This window comes from Bubalus kerabau, chromosome 13 (genome assembly GCF_029407905.1).
Source record: "Bubalus kerabau isolate K-KA32 ecotype Philippines breed swamp buffalo chromosome 13, PCC_UOA_SB_1v2, whole genome shotgun sequence".
Classification (NCBI taxonomy): Eukaryota; Metazoa; Chordata; class Mammalia; order Artiodactyla; family Bovidae; genus Bubalus; species Bubalus kerabau.
Window position 1 is genome coordinate 33,796,680 of NC_073636.1, and position 16,289 is coordinate 33,812,968.

At 40.8% G+C, this 16,289-nt stretch overlaps 1 protein-coding gene across 7 annotated transcripts in view; it reads left to right on the forward strand.

The window, feature by feature from the left end:
* The window catches only part of ARHGAP12 (Rho GTPase activating protein 12), a 147,429-nt gene that overhangs the window by 34,756 nt on the left and 96,384 nt on the right, over window positions 1-16,289 (forward strand). For 5 of the 7 annotated variants that reach the window (XM_055543973.1, XM_055543971.1, XM_055543977.1 and 2 more), the window contains exons 2-3: window positions 11,547-11,577; window positions 13,589-14,352. In XM_055543973.1, the coding sequence (XP_055399948.1) occupies window positions 13,672-14,352 (681 nt within the window). In that variant the 5' untranslated portion in view covers window positions 11,547-11,577; window positions 13,589-13,671. Of the gene's footprint in view, window positions 1-11,118; window positions 11,184-11,546; window positions 11,578-13,588; window positions 14,353-16,289 lie in introns of those variants that run through there. The other 2 variants (XM_055543974.1, XM_055543976.1) reach the window with 2 other exon arrangements.

The window sequence follows — 16,289 nt, forward strand, 5'->3', positions numbered from 1 at the left end:
TTGGTGGTCATTGGGTTGCTTCCAATTAGGTGCTGTTACAAATAAACCACTGTATATATTCATGGACAGGTCTTTATATGGACTTGTGTTTTCATCTTCTTTGGTAAATACCAAGGAGTAGAATCCCTGGGTCATATGGTTGGTGTATATTTCAAGGTTTTAAGAATCTGCCCAACTTTTCCCAAAGTAGTTGTACTGTTCTACATCCCCACCAGCAGTATGTCAGAATTCTGGTTGCTCCACATTCTCAGAAATACTGGTATGGTCAGCCTTTTAATTTTAGTCATTCCAGTAGGTGTGTGATCTTATTTGTGTTTTTAATTTGCATTTTCCTAAGGACTAAAGACTTTGGGCATCTTTTCATGGACTTCTTTACCATCTATAAATCCTCCTCCTTGGATATGAATACTTGTCCATTCCTATCTTTTGCCCCTTTTTTATTGGGTATTTGTCTTCTTCTTGACTTCTATAGTTTTTGTGTATTCTATGTATGAGTTCTTTGTTGGAGATAAGTTTGTGTCTGAGATATTTGTGACTATGTTCATAAGGGATATTGGTCTGTAGTTTTCCTCTTTTATAACTTCTTTTTCTGGTTTTGGCATGAAGACGCGCTGACTTCATAGAATGAGTTGGGATGTGTTCTCCCTCTGTTTCAATTTTCTGTAAGAAGTTTGTTTAGAGTTGGTATTGTTTTCCTTACACTTTGGTAAAATTCACCAGTGGAGCCATCTTGGCCAGGAGTTTTCTTTGTGGGAAGATTTTTGTAGACAGATTCAGTTTATTTAATAAACATAGAATGATTTATGTTATCTGTTTCTTAAGCAAGCTTTAGTAATTTGCCAAAGACATGTATCTGGTTCATCTAAATTGATGAATTTATCAGCATAAAGCTGCTCATAATGTTCTCTTACTTTCCTTTTAATGTCTTTAAGATCTATAGTTACATCCCTTGTTTCATTCTTAATGCTAGTTATTTGTGTTTTTTCTCTTTAGTCCTTGATCAGTTTGGCTAGAGGATTGTCAGTATTACTGATCTTTTTTGAAGAACCAAAAAAGTTTCATTGATTTCCTCTAACATTGGTTTTCATTGATTTCCTCTAACATTTTTCTGTTTTCTTGTTTACTGATTTCTGCTCTGATCTTTATCATGTCCTTTCTTCTGCTTGCTTTGGGTTTAATTTGCTCTTTAGTTTCTCAGAGTGCAAGCTTACATCACTGATGTGAGACATTTTTCTTTTCTGATTGTTGGCATTTGGTATATAAATTTTCTCTGAGCACTGCTATGGCTGCATCCCACAAACTCTGAGATGTCACCTTTTCATTTTCACCCAATTCATATCTCTTATTTGATTTCTTGTTCGACCTATGGTTTATTTAGAAGTATGTTGTTGTGGAGTTTTCAGAGTATATTATTTATGTTATTCCAGTCCTTACAGATTTATTAAGATTTGTTTCATGGACTAGAATATAGTCAACAGAACATGTATGTTTATAAGAAACTACTGGACTAGCTGTACCATTTAGCATTCCCACCAGTACTGAATGTGTGTCCAGTTGTTGGTATCTTTGTTAGCCCTTGATATTGTCTTTGTTTTTAAAAATAACTTTATTCTAATTGGTGGGTAGTATTACTTTGTTTAGGTTTTAGTTTGCATAATTGGTTTTCTAATGTTTTGTAAAACAATTTAAATTTGAATGAGAAGAGTCATGTTTTTTGTTTCTCCTTCCAGTAGAGGACAGGAACCTGTAAGGCAGCAGTCCCTAACCTTTTGGGCACGAGGGGTTGGTTTCATGGAAGACAGCTTTTCCACAGACCCGAGCAGGGTGCTGGGGGCGGTGGTGTTCAGGCAGCAGCCTGAGCGATGGGAGCGGCTGGGCTGCACACCGGCTCTGGTCTGCAGCCTGGGCATTGGCGGCAGCAGCAGTTCATCACTGTCTGTGCTACAGAAGTGCTACTTTTCAGTTTTCTAAAAGGGTCAATGTTTATTTGCCTTTCAGTCTTTACTTTTTAAGAGGATTGAAAGCTGTGTGAGGATTGAAGTGATTTTTATAGTTTTGGGGTAGACTTGTATAAACTGATTTAAATTATATTCTCCATTTTACATTCCCACCAGCAGGGCACATGAATTCCAGTTTCTCCACCTCCTCACCAACATTTGTTATTTCTGTTGTTATTTTTACAGTAGCCACTCTCATGGAGGTGGCATGGTGTCTCATTGTGGCTTTGATTTGCGTTTGATTTGCTTATTGGCCATGTGTGTATCTTCCTTGGAAAAATGTCTATTCAGGTCCTTTGCCTACCTGACTCTGCTTATTGCAATTTATTTTGAAGTAGATTGGCATAATTTAACCTTTATAATGAGTACTTTTTTCTTTTTTTTTAAAGTAAGTTATTGATGCCTGACTAGACCTTTGCAGTGACCCCACCATAATAATCACTATATATGTGTTTTTGTTTTGTGAGCTATATGTTTTTGTTTTTTAAGCATGGAATTAGGTTGAATGTAAATAGTCATTTCAGAGATTAGGAGGGTAATGTGTATAGTTGCAGAGGAATATCTGAGTTGGTCAGGGCGGGATGGCAGTTAATGCTTGGGTAACCAGTGGAGTCCTGAAGTGAATGGAGTTTTTCTTCTAAAGTGAATTATTAGAGGATTAGAGGTCTTATAAAACTTAGTAAACACCAAGTTTATGATTTTCTCTTTAATATGTAACAACAATTAGTGACATGAACTGAGACCCTGGGCAATGAATGGGTGCTCCCCAGAGGGAAATCAAGGTGTTACAGCAAGCACAGTGGATGGGATGCCGCAGAGGCAAGATGAAAATTATGTGAACTGTAAAAATGATAATTTCTTTTTTTTTTTTAAGCTAGTTAGTTAATTTGGCTACGTGGTGATTGTGGCTTGCAGAATCTCAATTCCCTGACCAGGGATTGAGCCCCGGGCCATGGCAGTGAAATCCTGGGATTGTATCCACTAGGCCACTGGGGAACTCCCTTAGCTGATTATTTTAGAAAGTTCTTAGTGAAAAATTAAAATGTGGGACTCAGGTGTTCAGGATCTAGGAGGAAGAATCCATAGACTGGAGTGCATGTAAAGGGAGTGAGAGCTGAAAAATGTGGAAGCCGATTGTTGATCATAGTTCAGTTCAGTCGCTCAGTTGTGTCTGACTCTGCCACCCCATGAACCGCAGCACGCCAGGCCTCCCTGTCCATCACCAACTCCCGGAGTTCACCCAAACTCATGTCCATTGAGTCGGTAATGCCATCCAACCATCTCATCCTCTGTCGTCCCCTTCTCCTGCCACCCTCAATCTTTCCCAGCATCAGGGTCTTTTCAGAAGAGTCAGCTCTTCGCATGAGGTGGCCAAAGAATTGGAGTTTCAGCTTCAACATCAGTCCTTCCAATGAACACCCAGGACTGATCTCCTTTAGGATGGACTGATTGGATCTCCTTGCAGTCCAAGGGACTCTCAAGAGTCTTCTCCAACACCACAGCTCAAAAGCATCAATTCTTCTGTGCTCAGCTTTCTTTACAGTTCAACTCTCACATCCATACATGACCACTGGAAAAACCATAGCCTTGACTAGACGGATCTTTGTTGGTTAAGTAATATCTCTGCTTTTTAATATGCTGTCTAGGCTGGTCATAGAGGAGTGGTTTTAAAGGTTCATGGGAAGCTACTATTGTATAGTTAGCGTTTGGTGACATAGACTATGAAGGAAAAGGAAGTTTAACCTGTTGCATCAAGCAAATATTCCTTTTGTTTCTTAGTCTTTTTAATAACTGAGTTTTTTTACCTTTAGACTATTCCTCGTGGTAGCCTATGTCATCCCATTAAAATTCTTCGTGTGTGAGTGAATCCAAAAGGATTAAAAGCCAGTTTAATGGTTTTTAATATGAAAGGGCTTGATCAGGACTGTTCAGTAGAGTACTGAATTTACAAATTTTTTGGGAATACAGTAGGCTCCTCATTTTCTGCTCTGTCATTTGGGTCAGTATTTATATTTCCATGTATAAAATGAGGTCACTTTAGAATGGACCCAGAGCTGCAACAACCACTGATAATGGAGAACTCCTAGTACCTCTTAAATGTAATTTGTGTTTTGATGAGAAAAGCGTTGTATGAAAGTAAACAAGAGATGGAATGTAAGTTTATTTAAAGTGGGACAGCATAATGTAAGATATGTTCATAGGAATGTCAAGTACGCATTGATACCACTTTTAGTTTGAGTTACAGTTTAAGAAGACAGTTCTCTAATGATAGGAAGCATTGAAATCAAGCACATAAAAGCCAGGTTGGGAGAATGTGTCACTTGTATATTTCCTGCCCCAGCCCTTGAATCAGTTATTTCTCCAAAAAGCCTTGGTCCTTTTATTGGAAGAATGGTATTAGGGACCAAATCTGAGTGCTGTGTGTGCTTGTTGCCTAAGGTGTCCTTTCTACTGACAGCAGGATTTATGTGTGGTGTACTGAGCATATAGCCATGTATCTGTAATACTTGTTTGTGCAATCTGAATCTGTGGTAAACAAAGTGAGTTCACATTTCTGTTTCCAGGTCTAATCCGTTATCGCAGAATCATTCTAGCTTCCTCCCTTGCGTGTCTATAAATTCCAACATTGGGAAACTTGGCTCCCACCAGATATCTACGTTCTGTGTACTTAATTATTCAATTCCAGTGTGTGTATGCGCGTAGCAGTATCAGAATTTTTAGTTCATACTCCCACAGGAGATGTTGTTTATGTGTTGGTTATATGCAGTTCCTTTGTGTTCTTATAAACTTGACTTATTTCCACAGTAAGTGACGTCAGCCTCTGCTGCCATTCCTGCTCTGTTCGGTGAGGTCATTCCGTCCATGTGTAATACTGCTCGACCATCGAGTCACATCTGCTTCCCTGCTGGGATCCCCTCAACCTCCTAAATGATTATTTAGAATTTGAAAACATTGGAGTACATTCTTGTGTTGTAAAGATGAATGGGTTTTGACAAGTGCATAACGTATTGTGTACACCATTACAACATCATACAGAATAGTTTATTGACCTGAAAGAATCCGCAGTGCTTCACCTGTGGAACCTTCCCTCCCTGCCTCCCACCCCTAGCAATCACCGTCTCTGTAGTTTTGACTTTTCCAGACTGCCACATGATAGAATCATTCTATATGTTGCCTCTTCTGTCTATATATTTTTCTTTCCCTTAGCAAAATAAATCTGAGACTCACTTCTGTCTTCACAGCTCAATAGCTCTTTTCTTTTTATTACTGAATAGTAATGAAAGGTCCATCTAGTCAAGGCTATGGTTTTTCCTGTGGTCATGTATGGATGTGAGAGCTGGACTGTGAAGAAAGATGAGCGTAGAATTGATGCTTTTGAACTGTGGTGTTGGAGAAGACTCTTGAGAGTCCCTTGGACTTCAAGGAGATCCAACCAGTCCATTCTGAAGGAGATCAGCCGTGTGTGTTCATTGGAAGGACTAATGTTGAAGCTGAAACTCCAGTACTTTGGCCACCTCGTGTGAAGAGCTGACTCTTCTGAAAAGACCCTGATGCTGGGAAAGATTGAGGGTGGCAGGAGAAGGGGATGACAGAGGATGAGATGGTTGGATGGCATCACCGACTCAATGGACATGAGTTTGGGTGAACTCCGGGAGTTGGTGATGGACAGGAAGGCCTGGTGTGCTGTGGTTCATGGGGTTGCAAAGAGTCAGACACAACTGAGCGACTGAACTGACTGACTGAATAGTATTGTTTGTCTGGCTGTCTCACAGTTTATCCTTTCACCTTTTGAAAGACATTTTGATTGCTTCCAGTTTTGGGCAGCTGCTCTGGATATTTGCATGCAGGGCTTTTTGTAGAAATAAGGTTTCATATCATCAACCTTGTTGCTAGATTGTATGGTAAGACAACATTCACTTGTGTAGAAACTATTAAATGACTTCCAAACTGCCTCCACCATTTTGCATCCCCACTAGCAGTGAGTGAAAGTTCCCATTGCTCTACATCCTTATCAGCATTTGGTGGTGTCAGTCTTTTGGATTTTAGCCATTCTAATAGTGGTACAGTGATATCTCATTGTTTCAGTTTGTTCCGTTTTCATTCCAATCCCAAAGAAAGGCAATGCCAAAGAATGCTCAAACTGCAGCACAGTTGCACTCATCTCACACGCTGGTAAAGTCATGCTCAAAATTCTCCAAGCCAGGCTTCAGCAATACGTGAACCGTGAACTTCCAGATGTTCAAGCTGGTTTTAGAAAAGGCAGAGGAACCAGAGATCAAATTGCCATCATCCCTGGATCATTGAAAAAGCAAGAGAGTTCCAGAAAAACATCTATTTCTGCTTTATTGACTATGCCAAAGCCTTTGACTGTGTGGATCACAATAAACTGTGGAAAATTCTGAAAGAGATGGGAATACCAGACCACCTGACCTGCCTCTTGAGAAACCTATATGCAGGTCAGGAAGCAAGAGTTAGAACTGGACATGGAACAACAGACTGGTTCCAAATAGCAAAAGGAGTACGTCAAGGCTGTATATTGTCACCCTACTTATTTAACTTATATGCAGAGTACATCATGAGAAACGCTGGACTGGAAGAAGCACAAGCTGGAATCAAGATTGCCGGGAGAAATATCAATAACCTCAGATATGCAGATGACACCACCCTTATGGCAGAAAGTGAAGAGGAACTAAAAAGCCTCTTGATGAGAGTGAAAGTGGAGAGTGAAAAAGTTGGCTTAAAGCTCAGCATTCAGAAAACGAAGATCATGGCATCTGGTGCCATCACTTCATAGGAAATAGATGGGGAAACAGTGTCAGACTTTATTTTTTGGGGGCTCCAAAATCACTGCAGATGGTGACTGCAGCCATGAAATTAAAAGACGCTTACTCCTTGGAAGGAAAGTTGTGATCAACCTAGATAGCATATTGAAAAGCAGAGACATTACTTTGCCAACAAAGGTCTGTCTAGTCAAGGCTATGGTTTTTCCAGTGGTTATGTATGGATGTGAGAGTTGGACTGTGAAGAAAGCTGAGCACCAAAGAATTGATGCTTTTGAACTGTGGTGTTGGAGAAGACTCTTGAGAGTCCCTTGGACTGCAAGGAGATCCAACCAGTCCATTCTTCAGGAGATCAGCCCTGGGATTTCTTTGGAAGGAATGATGCTAAAGCTGAAACTCCAGTACTTTGGCCACCTCATGCGAATTGTTGACTCATTGGAAAAGACTGATGCTGGGAGGGATTGGGGGCAGGAGGAGAAGGGGAGGACAGAGGATGAGATGGCTGGATGGCATCACTGACTCGAAGGACGTGAGTCTGAGTGAACTCCGGGAGTTGGTGATGGACAGGGAGGCCTGGCATGCTGCAATTCGGGGTCGCAAAGAGTCGGACACGACTGAGCGACTGAACTGAACTGAATGACACAAAGTTGAGTATTTTTTCATGTGCTTATATTCTTTCATGATGTGTCTTTTCAGATTGTTTTCCATTAAAAATGTTGGTTCTTTTGTTGAGTTTTAAGAGTTCTTTGTGTGTTCTGGATAAAAGCCCTTCATCAGACATCTATTTTACAGATATTTTCTCCTTGTCTCTGGTTCATGTTTTCATTTTCTTTATCTTTCACAAAGCAGAAATTTGTAATTTTAAGAAGGCCTCTTTAATTTTCTCTTTCATGAATTATGCATTTGGAGGTGCATTTAAAAATTCATCATCAAACCCAAGGTCATACTACTTCCTTTTAAAATGGGAATATTTTTGAGACTTCCCTCCTTCCAGTGGTTAAGAATCTGCCTTGCAATGCAGGGGTCAGGGGCTCAATTCCTGGTTGGGGAACTGAGATCCCACTTAACCACAGAGCAGCCAAACCTGAGCCCTGCAATTTAGAGAGTCCATGCCCAGCAATGGCAAGGTCCTGTATGATGCATCAAAGATTCTGTGCTGCAACTAAGACCCAGATCAGCCAAATAAATAAATATCTAAAAAATAAATTGGAATATTTTCCCACTCTCCTAACAATCCAGAAAAATTCTTAGGTCCCCCTCTTTTCTGACTAAAGGAAGACTTCCTGGCATAGATCTTTCTGAAATACTACATGCAAGTATCACTTTTATTAAAAGATGCTTGCTCTCTGAAATACTTCTTTTGTTGTTTCCTCTTTTTTGTTTTGTATTTAAATCTGGTTTTGAATTTCCTTTATCAGTTTATGCTTGACTGTGTTTTCTATTGCTTTCCAGTTAACTGATTATTTCCTGTATCCCTCCTATTTTTACTGTTTCTTTTTTTTTTTTTTACTGTTTCTTTATGACCAGAATAGTTTATGACAACAATCAGTATATTTTGCTTGTCTTCTTTAGGCCTAAAGAAATACCTTGTATCCTATACATTTTTATTCTTGGAAAACAGGGATCGCACATTCAGAAGAAACCTTAGTATCCCTATCATGGCCTATGGTTTCTTGTTAAGTGAATGATCTAGAGAACTATTCGGTGAAATACTTTCTTGTTCTGGAACTTATGCTGGAGTTGTTTTAAACTTTTTTGTTGTGCTTATTAAGGTCTATTTGATTTCTTTAGTAGAGGCCTATTCAGGGAGTGTTAAACAAGTACTTGTAAAGCTGCTGGAGGACTTCATGTCAAGAATTGGTACTTAAATTGTGATATTTTTAAGTGGATTGATACATATGTGAGGCTGTATTAGCATTTTGTTGTTCATGGTATTAAAATTGTTAAATATTTAGTACATATATGTATCAAACTTAAGTTTGGATATTTGGTCTTAAATTTGGTCATTAATTATGGATACATTTGTCACAGTCTTCTTGAGACTTTGTTTACTTGTTTACTTCCTGTTGTACCAGGTAATGATCTCATTCTGTGAGATGTAGTTGATTAAAGCAGATGTCCTGGGGGAGGAAGATAGCATTTGCTGAGCTGTGTAATTTGTGCTCGGAAAGAAATGAGAAAAATTGTAGACAGAAAGGAGGAGGCCATTAAGAGTTTAAAATAGCATGGTAGAAATGTATCTGATTTGGTGGGGAGAGAAGTAAAAGCTCTGAATCGTTGTGTGTCTGTTCTTATTGAAATACCAGAAGGTCCATGGGTAAGAAGTGCTTCATGCCGCAAAGAGAAGCAGTGGTTGTTACTGGACAGTAGACGTGCAGAGCTCTATCCTAGTGGTTGGGTTCTTAGTAGTTGTGTGTGTGTGTGTGTGTGTGTGTGTGTGATGAAAAAGGGTGGAGGAGTGTGGTGATGGATGTTGAGCATATTTCAGTAAGTGGAGTGTTGTGTTCAAGAGGGTGGTGGTGTTGAATGAGTAAGGATGCTAACCAAAATACTTGAGAGGTTAAGATTGGATAAACAGTGGTATGTAATAGGGCTTCCCAGGTGGCTCATTGGAAAGGAATCTGCCTGGGGTGCAGGAGACGGGAGTTCAATCCCTGGGTCAGGAAGATCCCCTGGAGGAGGAAATGACAGCTCACTCCAGTATTCTTGCCTGGCAGATCCCATGGACAGAGGAGCCTGGCGGCCTACAGTCCGTAGGTTGCAAAGAGTTGGACCCAACTTAGGGACTAAACAACAGCAACAAGTAACCTAAAGGGAAAAGAATTTAAAAAAGGAATGTGTGTGTGTGTGTGTGTGTGTAAGTGAATCTCTGCGCTGTACACCTTGTAAATCAGCCAAGATTCAATACAAAATAAAAAAGAAGAATCCACAGTTTGGGGACTAGAGGAAGAAGCAAACCAAAATTAAAACCATAAACATCTGTTTTAATACAGCGTACGTTTTTAAATAAAAATAGGAGCATGAGTTATCCATGTATTTGCAGATCAGTTTCCCTTAGATCTCAGTTTTTAGAGTGTGTGTGTGCTGTGTGCTGGCATACTGTTGTTCAGTGGCAAAGTTGTGTCTGACTCTTTGTGGCCTGCTAGGTCCCTCTGGGGTTTCCCAGGCAAGAATACTGGAGTGGGTTGCCATTTCCTATTCCAGGGGAAGTATTTTAGAGCCATCCCACAATTTTATTTGTACATATAGTTTTTAATAGGGCTTTTCTCTTCATATTTGTTATGTCCAACTTTTCTTAGACCTTGGATTGCAATATATAATTCCTGCGATATGACTTTCTAGAAGTTTATTATCTTAGTCGTCTCAGGGGCTTCCCACTTCACCCCTCACCCCTATTCCCTTGTAGCTCAGTTGGTAAAAAATCTGCCTGCAGTGCAGGAGACCCAGGTTCAATCCCTGGGTTGGGAAGATGCCCTGGAGGAGGAGATGACAACCCACTCCAGTATCCTTGCCTGGAAAATCTCAGGGACAGAGGAGCCTGGTGGGCTGCAGTCCATGGGGTTGCAAAGAGTCCGGCATGACTGAGCACCTAACACGTGCTTACTTACTGTCTCAGTTCCTGTTATTCGCCTCCTCTCCCGCGCGCCCCCCGCCCCGTGCCCTCTGGCTCCTGTCACCTGCCTTGTGTCTACCTAACTGTTCTGTCTGCGGTCTTTGAACTGCTTCTCCATCTTCCTCCGCCCTGCAGTTCTCATTTCCTTTACAGCAATGAAAGCTCAAGTCTGGGCGTCCCATGCTGAGTGTAGTGAAACTGCCTTATGTTCTCCCTGACTCCTCCTCCTCCTTATCTGTGTGCGGTCAGTGGGGCAGCTGTGGTGGCAGGGACGCCTCTCACCGCTCCGCGCCCCTCCCCTTGCAGTTTACTCCTTATTCTTTTTGCTTCCTTTGCTCCTTTCCTGCAGATCAGTGTCTGACCAGCTCTGGTTCATCTGGGCGCCCCTAGCCTTCTGTGGATTCCCTTATTTGTTCAGTATCTTCAAAGGTGTTTCTTAAATTGTTACTTCCTGGAAAGTAACAAATTGCCTGAGGGTAAGTATTTCAGTGTGGAATTTTGAAAAGCTGTAGTGAAAACCTTTTCTGTAGGTAAAAGGATTAACGCTCCTGGTGACTAATGTTCTGGTAATGCTTGAAAGTAAAGGCGGAATGATTGGAAGCTTAGAATTTCTATTTACCGTGTCAGGAAGGACTGGGTGGATTTGGCAAGGTAGTTTCTGGCGGGGTAGATTCTGGATGTGGTGAAGTTTTAGGTGCCTGTTGGAACACCCCAGTGGATTTGGCGGCTGTATCCTAGTTGTCTTTAATCTAGAAGACTCCCTCATTTCATGAAACTGTTGAAAGCATTCAGGTGTGTTTCTCATAGAATGTCTTACATCCCGGATTTATTCAATTTTTATAAAAGTTGTTTCTCATGTTAACAGCTTTTAACATGAGAAACATGTTAAATTTTAAAAAGTCATTTCTGTCAGGATAACAAAGGTGGAAATGAAGTTGAAGCAAAGTGGAAATGAAGTAGGAGGGGCAGTGGTGAAGTATACTTTGTGTTTTTATGTGTTTGGAGGGTGTTGCTGGACACAGTCCTGATGTGCAGAATTGTTGGTGTTCCTTATAGCTGTTGTAAAAACAGTCATGCACTGCCAGTAACATCGCCTTCCTTAGTCTTCTTTCAGCAATCCTGGTTAAAATTAATGAAATTTATTTTTTTTTATAGGTTTAAATGCTGGATGTTTAGTTCTTCTAAGGTACGTTTCTTATTTTTACTATTTTTTGAAACAGCATTACTCTATTAAATTCATTATCCAAGTAATTTGTTTCTACAAAGTAAATTTGAGTTGCAGAAATTGTGTGGCTAGTTATCACCTGGGTTTTATCTGTTTTGAAGGATGTCGTCCTCAGGGTGTGGTGGTTATGGCACATGCAGTGTCAGTAATGCCATGCCCGGTACTTGGGTGCTGAGGAAAATTGGTAGGCCGTTGTGGGACCTTGTGTAAACATTTCTGGTATAGTCAAGAGTTACTCAGGTTTGCCTGAGAATTCTCGCGTATTGGGCTGAGTGTGTTTTCCTGGGGCTGCTGTATCAAACAAAGTGCTGCAAACCGTGGACTTAAAACTACAGAAACTTGGGTCATTTCCTAGGGGTCCAGTGGTGAGGGCTCCGTGCTCCCACTGCACGGTGTGTGGGTTCAATCCCTGGTCGAGGAACTGAGATCCTGCATGCTGTGTGGCGCGTTCAAAAACACCACCAAAAAAAACGGAAATGTGTCCACTTGTTTTGGAGCCGGAGGACTGAGTACTCCAGGGAGAACGCTTCCTTGCCTGTACCAGCCTCTGGTGCCTGCTGGCAGTCCTTGGTGTTCCTTAACTTGTAGCTGCTTCATCCCCAGGTTCTGCCTCTATCTACACATGGTCATCTTCCTTTGTGTGTCTCCTCTCCTTGTCTCCCGTCTTCCCTCCTTAGAAACACATTGGATTTTAGAAAAAATAGAGAAAGTGAAGTCGCTCAGTTGTGTGCAACTCTTTGTGACCCCATGGACCATAGCCTACAAGGGTCCTCCGTCCATGGAATTTTCCAGGCAAGAGTACTGGAGCGGGTTGCCATTTCCTTCTCCAGGGGATCTTCCCAACCCAGGGATCGAACCCCGGTCTCCTGCTTTGCAGGCAGTCGCTTTACCATCTGAGCAACCAGGGAAGCCCATTGGATTTTGGGCCCACCCTAATCAGCACAACTCATCTGAGATTGACTGTATCTGCCAAGACCCTATGTCCAAGTATAGTCACACTCACAGGTCCTGTGTTAGGACTTAGACGTACCTTCTTGGGAAACCGCCTTCATCCCACAGTGATTGGGGCCTTACTTGAATTGAGCAAAATCGAGCTCCTGTGATCATTTTGAAGCCTAAATGCTGTGTTTTACAAGGTACTAAAATATTTGAAATTGGTATAGAAATAAAAGTGAATCCTACATTTCTTAAGCCAGGTTAGGTCTGTTTCTAGTAGATTTTGAGTGGTGTGGATATACTTTATTTTTGACATTTACAACTAAAAAGATTGGATATTTGTTGGAGTTTGTGGAATTCAGCCTAATGAGGATTGTGGTCCTCCTAGGGTGGTTGTAAGAGGAAACAAAAGTAAATTAGCAGTTTATTTTCTCTGTGTGTGTATTTTGCCTAAAAATAACTGGTGTTTTTTTCCCATTAGTACTAGGAAATTAAACTTACATACTTGGATCACTTTTTTTTTTTTTTTAAAGCTCAGTCATACCCTTGATCATTTTAGAAAATAGAGAATTTTCTGAATTCATTGAATGACATTGAGGATCATTGAAATTCTAGCTTCAGCTTCAAAGAGGGTTTTAGGTGAGACACACAGTGAACCTGGCTTAATGCCTGGCCCTTGGTCAGTGTCTAACATGTATCATTGTTAGTGAGCCTTTCTGAGAGAGAGAAGGAGGTATGAGCAGTCAGGAAGAGAAGGAGAGTTCCTCTCACCTCTTTTTTTTGATAGTCGTATGTCTGACTGGTTAGCGTAGTTGTCATTTCAGTCATTGGTTTGGCTTTGGTCATAAATGATTGAAAAATGTAGATTTCCTTTAGAATGAGAGCATTTTTACTGCAGGGTGGTAAATACAGTATTAGGCACAGGTTTACTTTCTAGATTTGAGATTTGAAGGTATTGTTCTTTATTATGTGATGCTTGTGAATGAATATTAAAAATCCAGACCAGGTTAACTTTTTTCTGTATTCTCTTCCCCAGTTAAATAAAAATAGCTGCAGTGATCCACAAAGCCACAATGTGGCAAAGCGTCCTTTCTGAGAGGTGAATATTGCTGAGTGAAGATGGCTGACAGAGGCGGGAAGGCTCTTCCAGGGCCAGTGTACATCGAGGTGGAGTATGATTACGAGTATGAAGCGAAGGACAGGAAGATTGTGATAAAGCAAGGGGAGCGGTACCTCCTGGTGAAGAAGACCAATGACGACTGGTGGCAGGTCAAGCCAGACGAGAGTGCCAAAGCGTTCTACGTGCCGGCCCAGTACGTGAAGGAGGTGGGCCGCCGCGCCCTGATGCCGCCGGTGAAGCCGGCCGCGGGGCTGCCGAACCACTCTGTGAAGACGGCGCAGAGTCTCCACCTCCAGAGGTCTTCGGAGAATGTGAACAGGTTGCCCGAGCTGTCAAGCTTTGGGAAGACATCCTCGTCTTCTGTTCAAGGAACAGGTCTTGTTCGTGATGCCAATCAGAATTTTGGGCCCACTTACATTCCAGGTCAGACCATCAACCTCAGCCTGGACCTGACCCACAATAATGGAAAACTCAACAGTGACTCACATTCTCCCAAAGTTCCTGGCCAGAATAGGACACGCTTATTTGGTCACTTTCCCGGTCCGGAGTTCTTGGAGGTAGAGAAACCTGGCTTCCCCCAGGAACAGTCTTGTGATTCAGCGGGAGAAGGCTCGGAACGGATCCAGCAGGATTCGGAGTCTGGCGATGAGCTGAGCAGCAGCTCCACTGAGCAGATAAGGGTAAGACTGACCGACAGGTGGTGATGGAACACTTGTGCCACCTGCAGAACCATTTGATTATAGGTGTTATTATCTTATTTTAAAAAATTTACTTTATCAAAGTATGGTTGTTTTAATTTCTGCTATACAGCCGAGTAATTCATGTATACATATATATATATTTTTCATATTTTTTCCATATTGTTTACTATAGGATATTGAATATAGCTCCCAGTGCTATACAGTAGGACCTTGTTTTTTTACAAATTCTTTATTATAGGTGTTATTTTAATTAAAATCTTTGTAAGACTTAAGAATTGTTTTGCTTTATGTTTATTTTCAGAGTACATAGGCTTTTTTTTTTAACTTTATTTTCAGAGTACTTTATTTTTTTTATTTCAAAGTATTTTTTTTTTACTTTATTTTTAAATTTTACTTTATTTTCAGAGTACGTAGGTTTATCCAGAGGGAGAGAGAGAGAACATGTGAAATAACTTTTTGGCTGTTGGAGCCTTCACTTTAAGGTTTCCATAAGTATTCCTGTTCCTCTGTAGGACTAGAACTGCCCCAAGTTTGGACACTTTTCTTTTACTAGAAAATTTTTGTTTTCTGACTGCACTTACTCTGACTGGTTTTTACTAAGTTTTCCAGTAATAATGAAAGTAAGGGAAAATGTCATAGGAATACTAACTCTTGTTGTTTGCAACTTGTTTATTAATTTGGAATATTTAAAAAATACAAATATGTATATATATAGAGAGAGAGCGAGCGAGCTTACACACTTTTATCTGTTCAAGCATTTTGGTGTCTTAAGTGTCTTGGAAAAAATTTTGTATCTATGGTTTGATTCCCCCCCCCGCCCCACCCTCTTGTGTGTTGTTTGAGATTAGTTTGTGCCAGTTTGTCAAGTAAAGTGAAGTAATTTTAAAAACATGCATGAAATTGAAAACTGAATGTATTTAGAAAAGTTTAATATTAAGTGAATTTGATAAGTTTTGGGCCTAAAGCTCTGTTGTAAGATCTTATCAAATTAAGTCAGTGAGTAATTGTGAGGCTGCTCTTCGATGTGGTCTGATTGTCATGAAACTAGTATGTTCTTTTTCTTTTATAGGCTTTAATTTTTCTCATGACATTTTGAGTGGAGATAGGAAAAAGGGAAGGTTCTCTGGAAAATCTTGTGATGCTTGAGGCCAAGGCAGTTGCATGGAGAGTGCTGCCAGCTTATCATCATTCGCCTTAGTCTTTTCTTCAGTCCTTTTGTGATACTTTGATGTAGAATATACAGCGTGTTCTGGAATTTTTCTGTACATGACTCCTTATTGTACCAGTTGCACTTGGGAAAGGCATGTGTTATCTTCTCCATCTGGCCATCACCACTGTTTCACACTTGAACTTAAGCTTTGTGTGTGGGCATACTAGAAGCCCTCTGTTCTTTTCATTGTGCTCATCTTAAATTCACTGTGTAGGTCATGCCTCCTGATCTCTCATGGACTGTTTAGAAATCCTGTTAGATTTCTCTAGCCAGACCCTGTCCTAACTCTTCATGGCAGTTGTTTCAAACCTTTTCCATTTTATTCAGTTCTCTGATTCACCTGCTTTTCCCTGCTCTCTTACCAGAGAGTCTTTCCTCCTATATCACAGCAGAAATGTAAGCCTTGGAATGGGAACTGCTTCCGTTTGGGAATGCATGCCCAGCAGTTAATTGAGCTGACTTTAGATTTGAATCTGGGTCCATATCTCTCTCTCTTTTTTTTTAAACTTTACAATATTGTATTGGTTTTGCCATACATCAGCATGAATCCGCCATGGGTGTACACGTGTTCCCCATCCTGAACCCCCCTCCCATCTCCCTCCCCATCCCATCCCTCTGGGTCATCCCAGTGCACCAGCCCCGAGCATCCTATATCATGCATTGAATCTGGACTGGCGATTCATTTCACATATGATATTATACATGT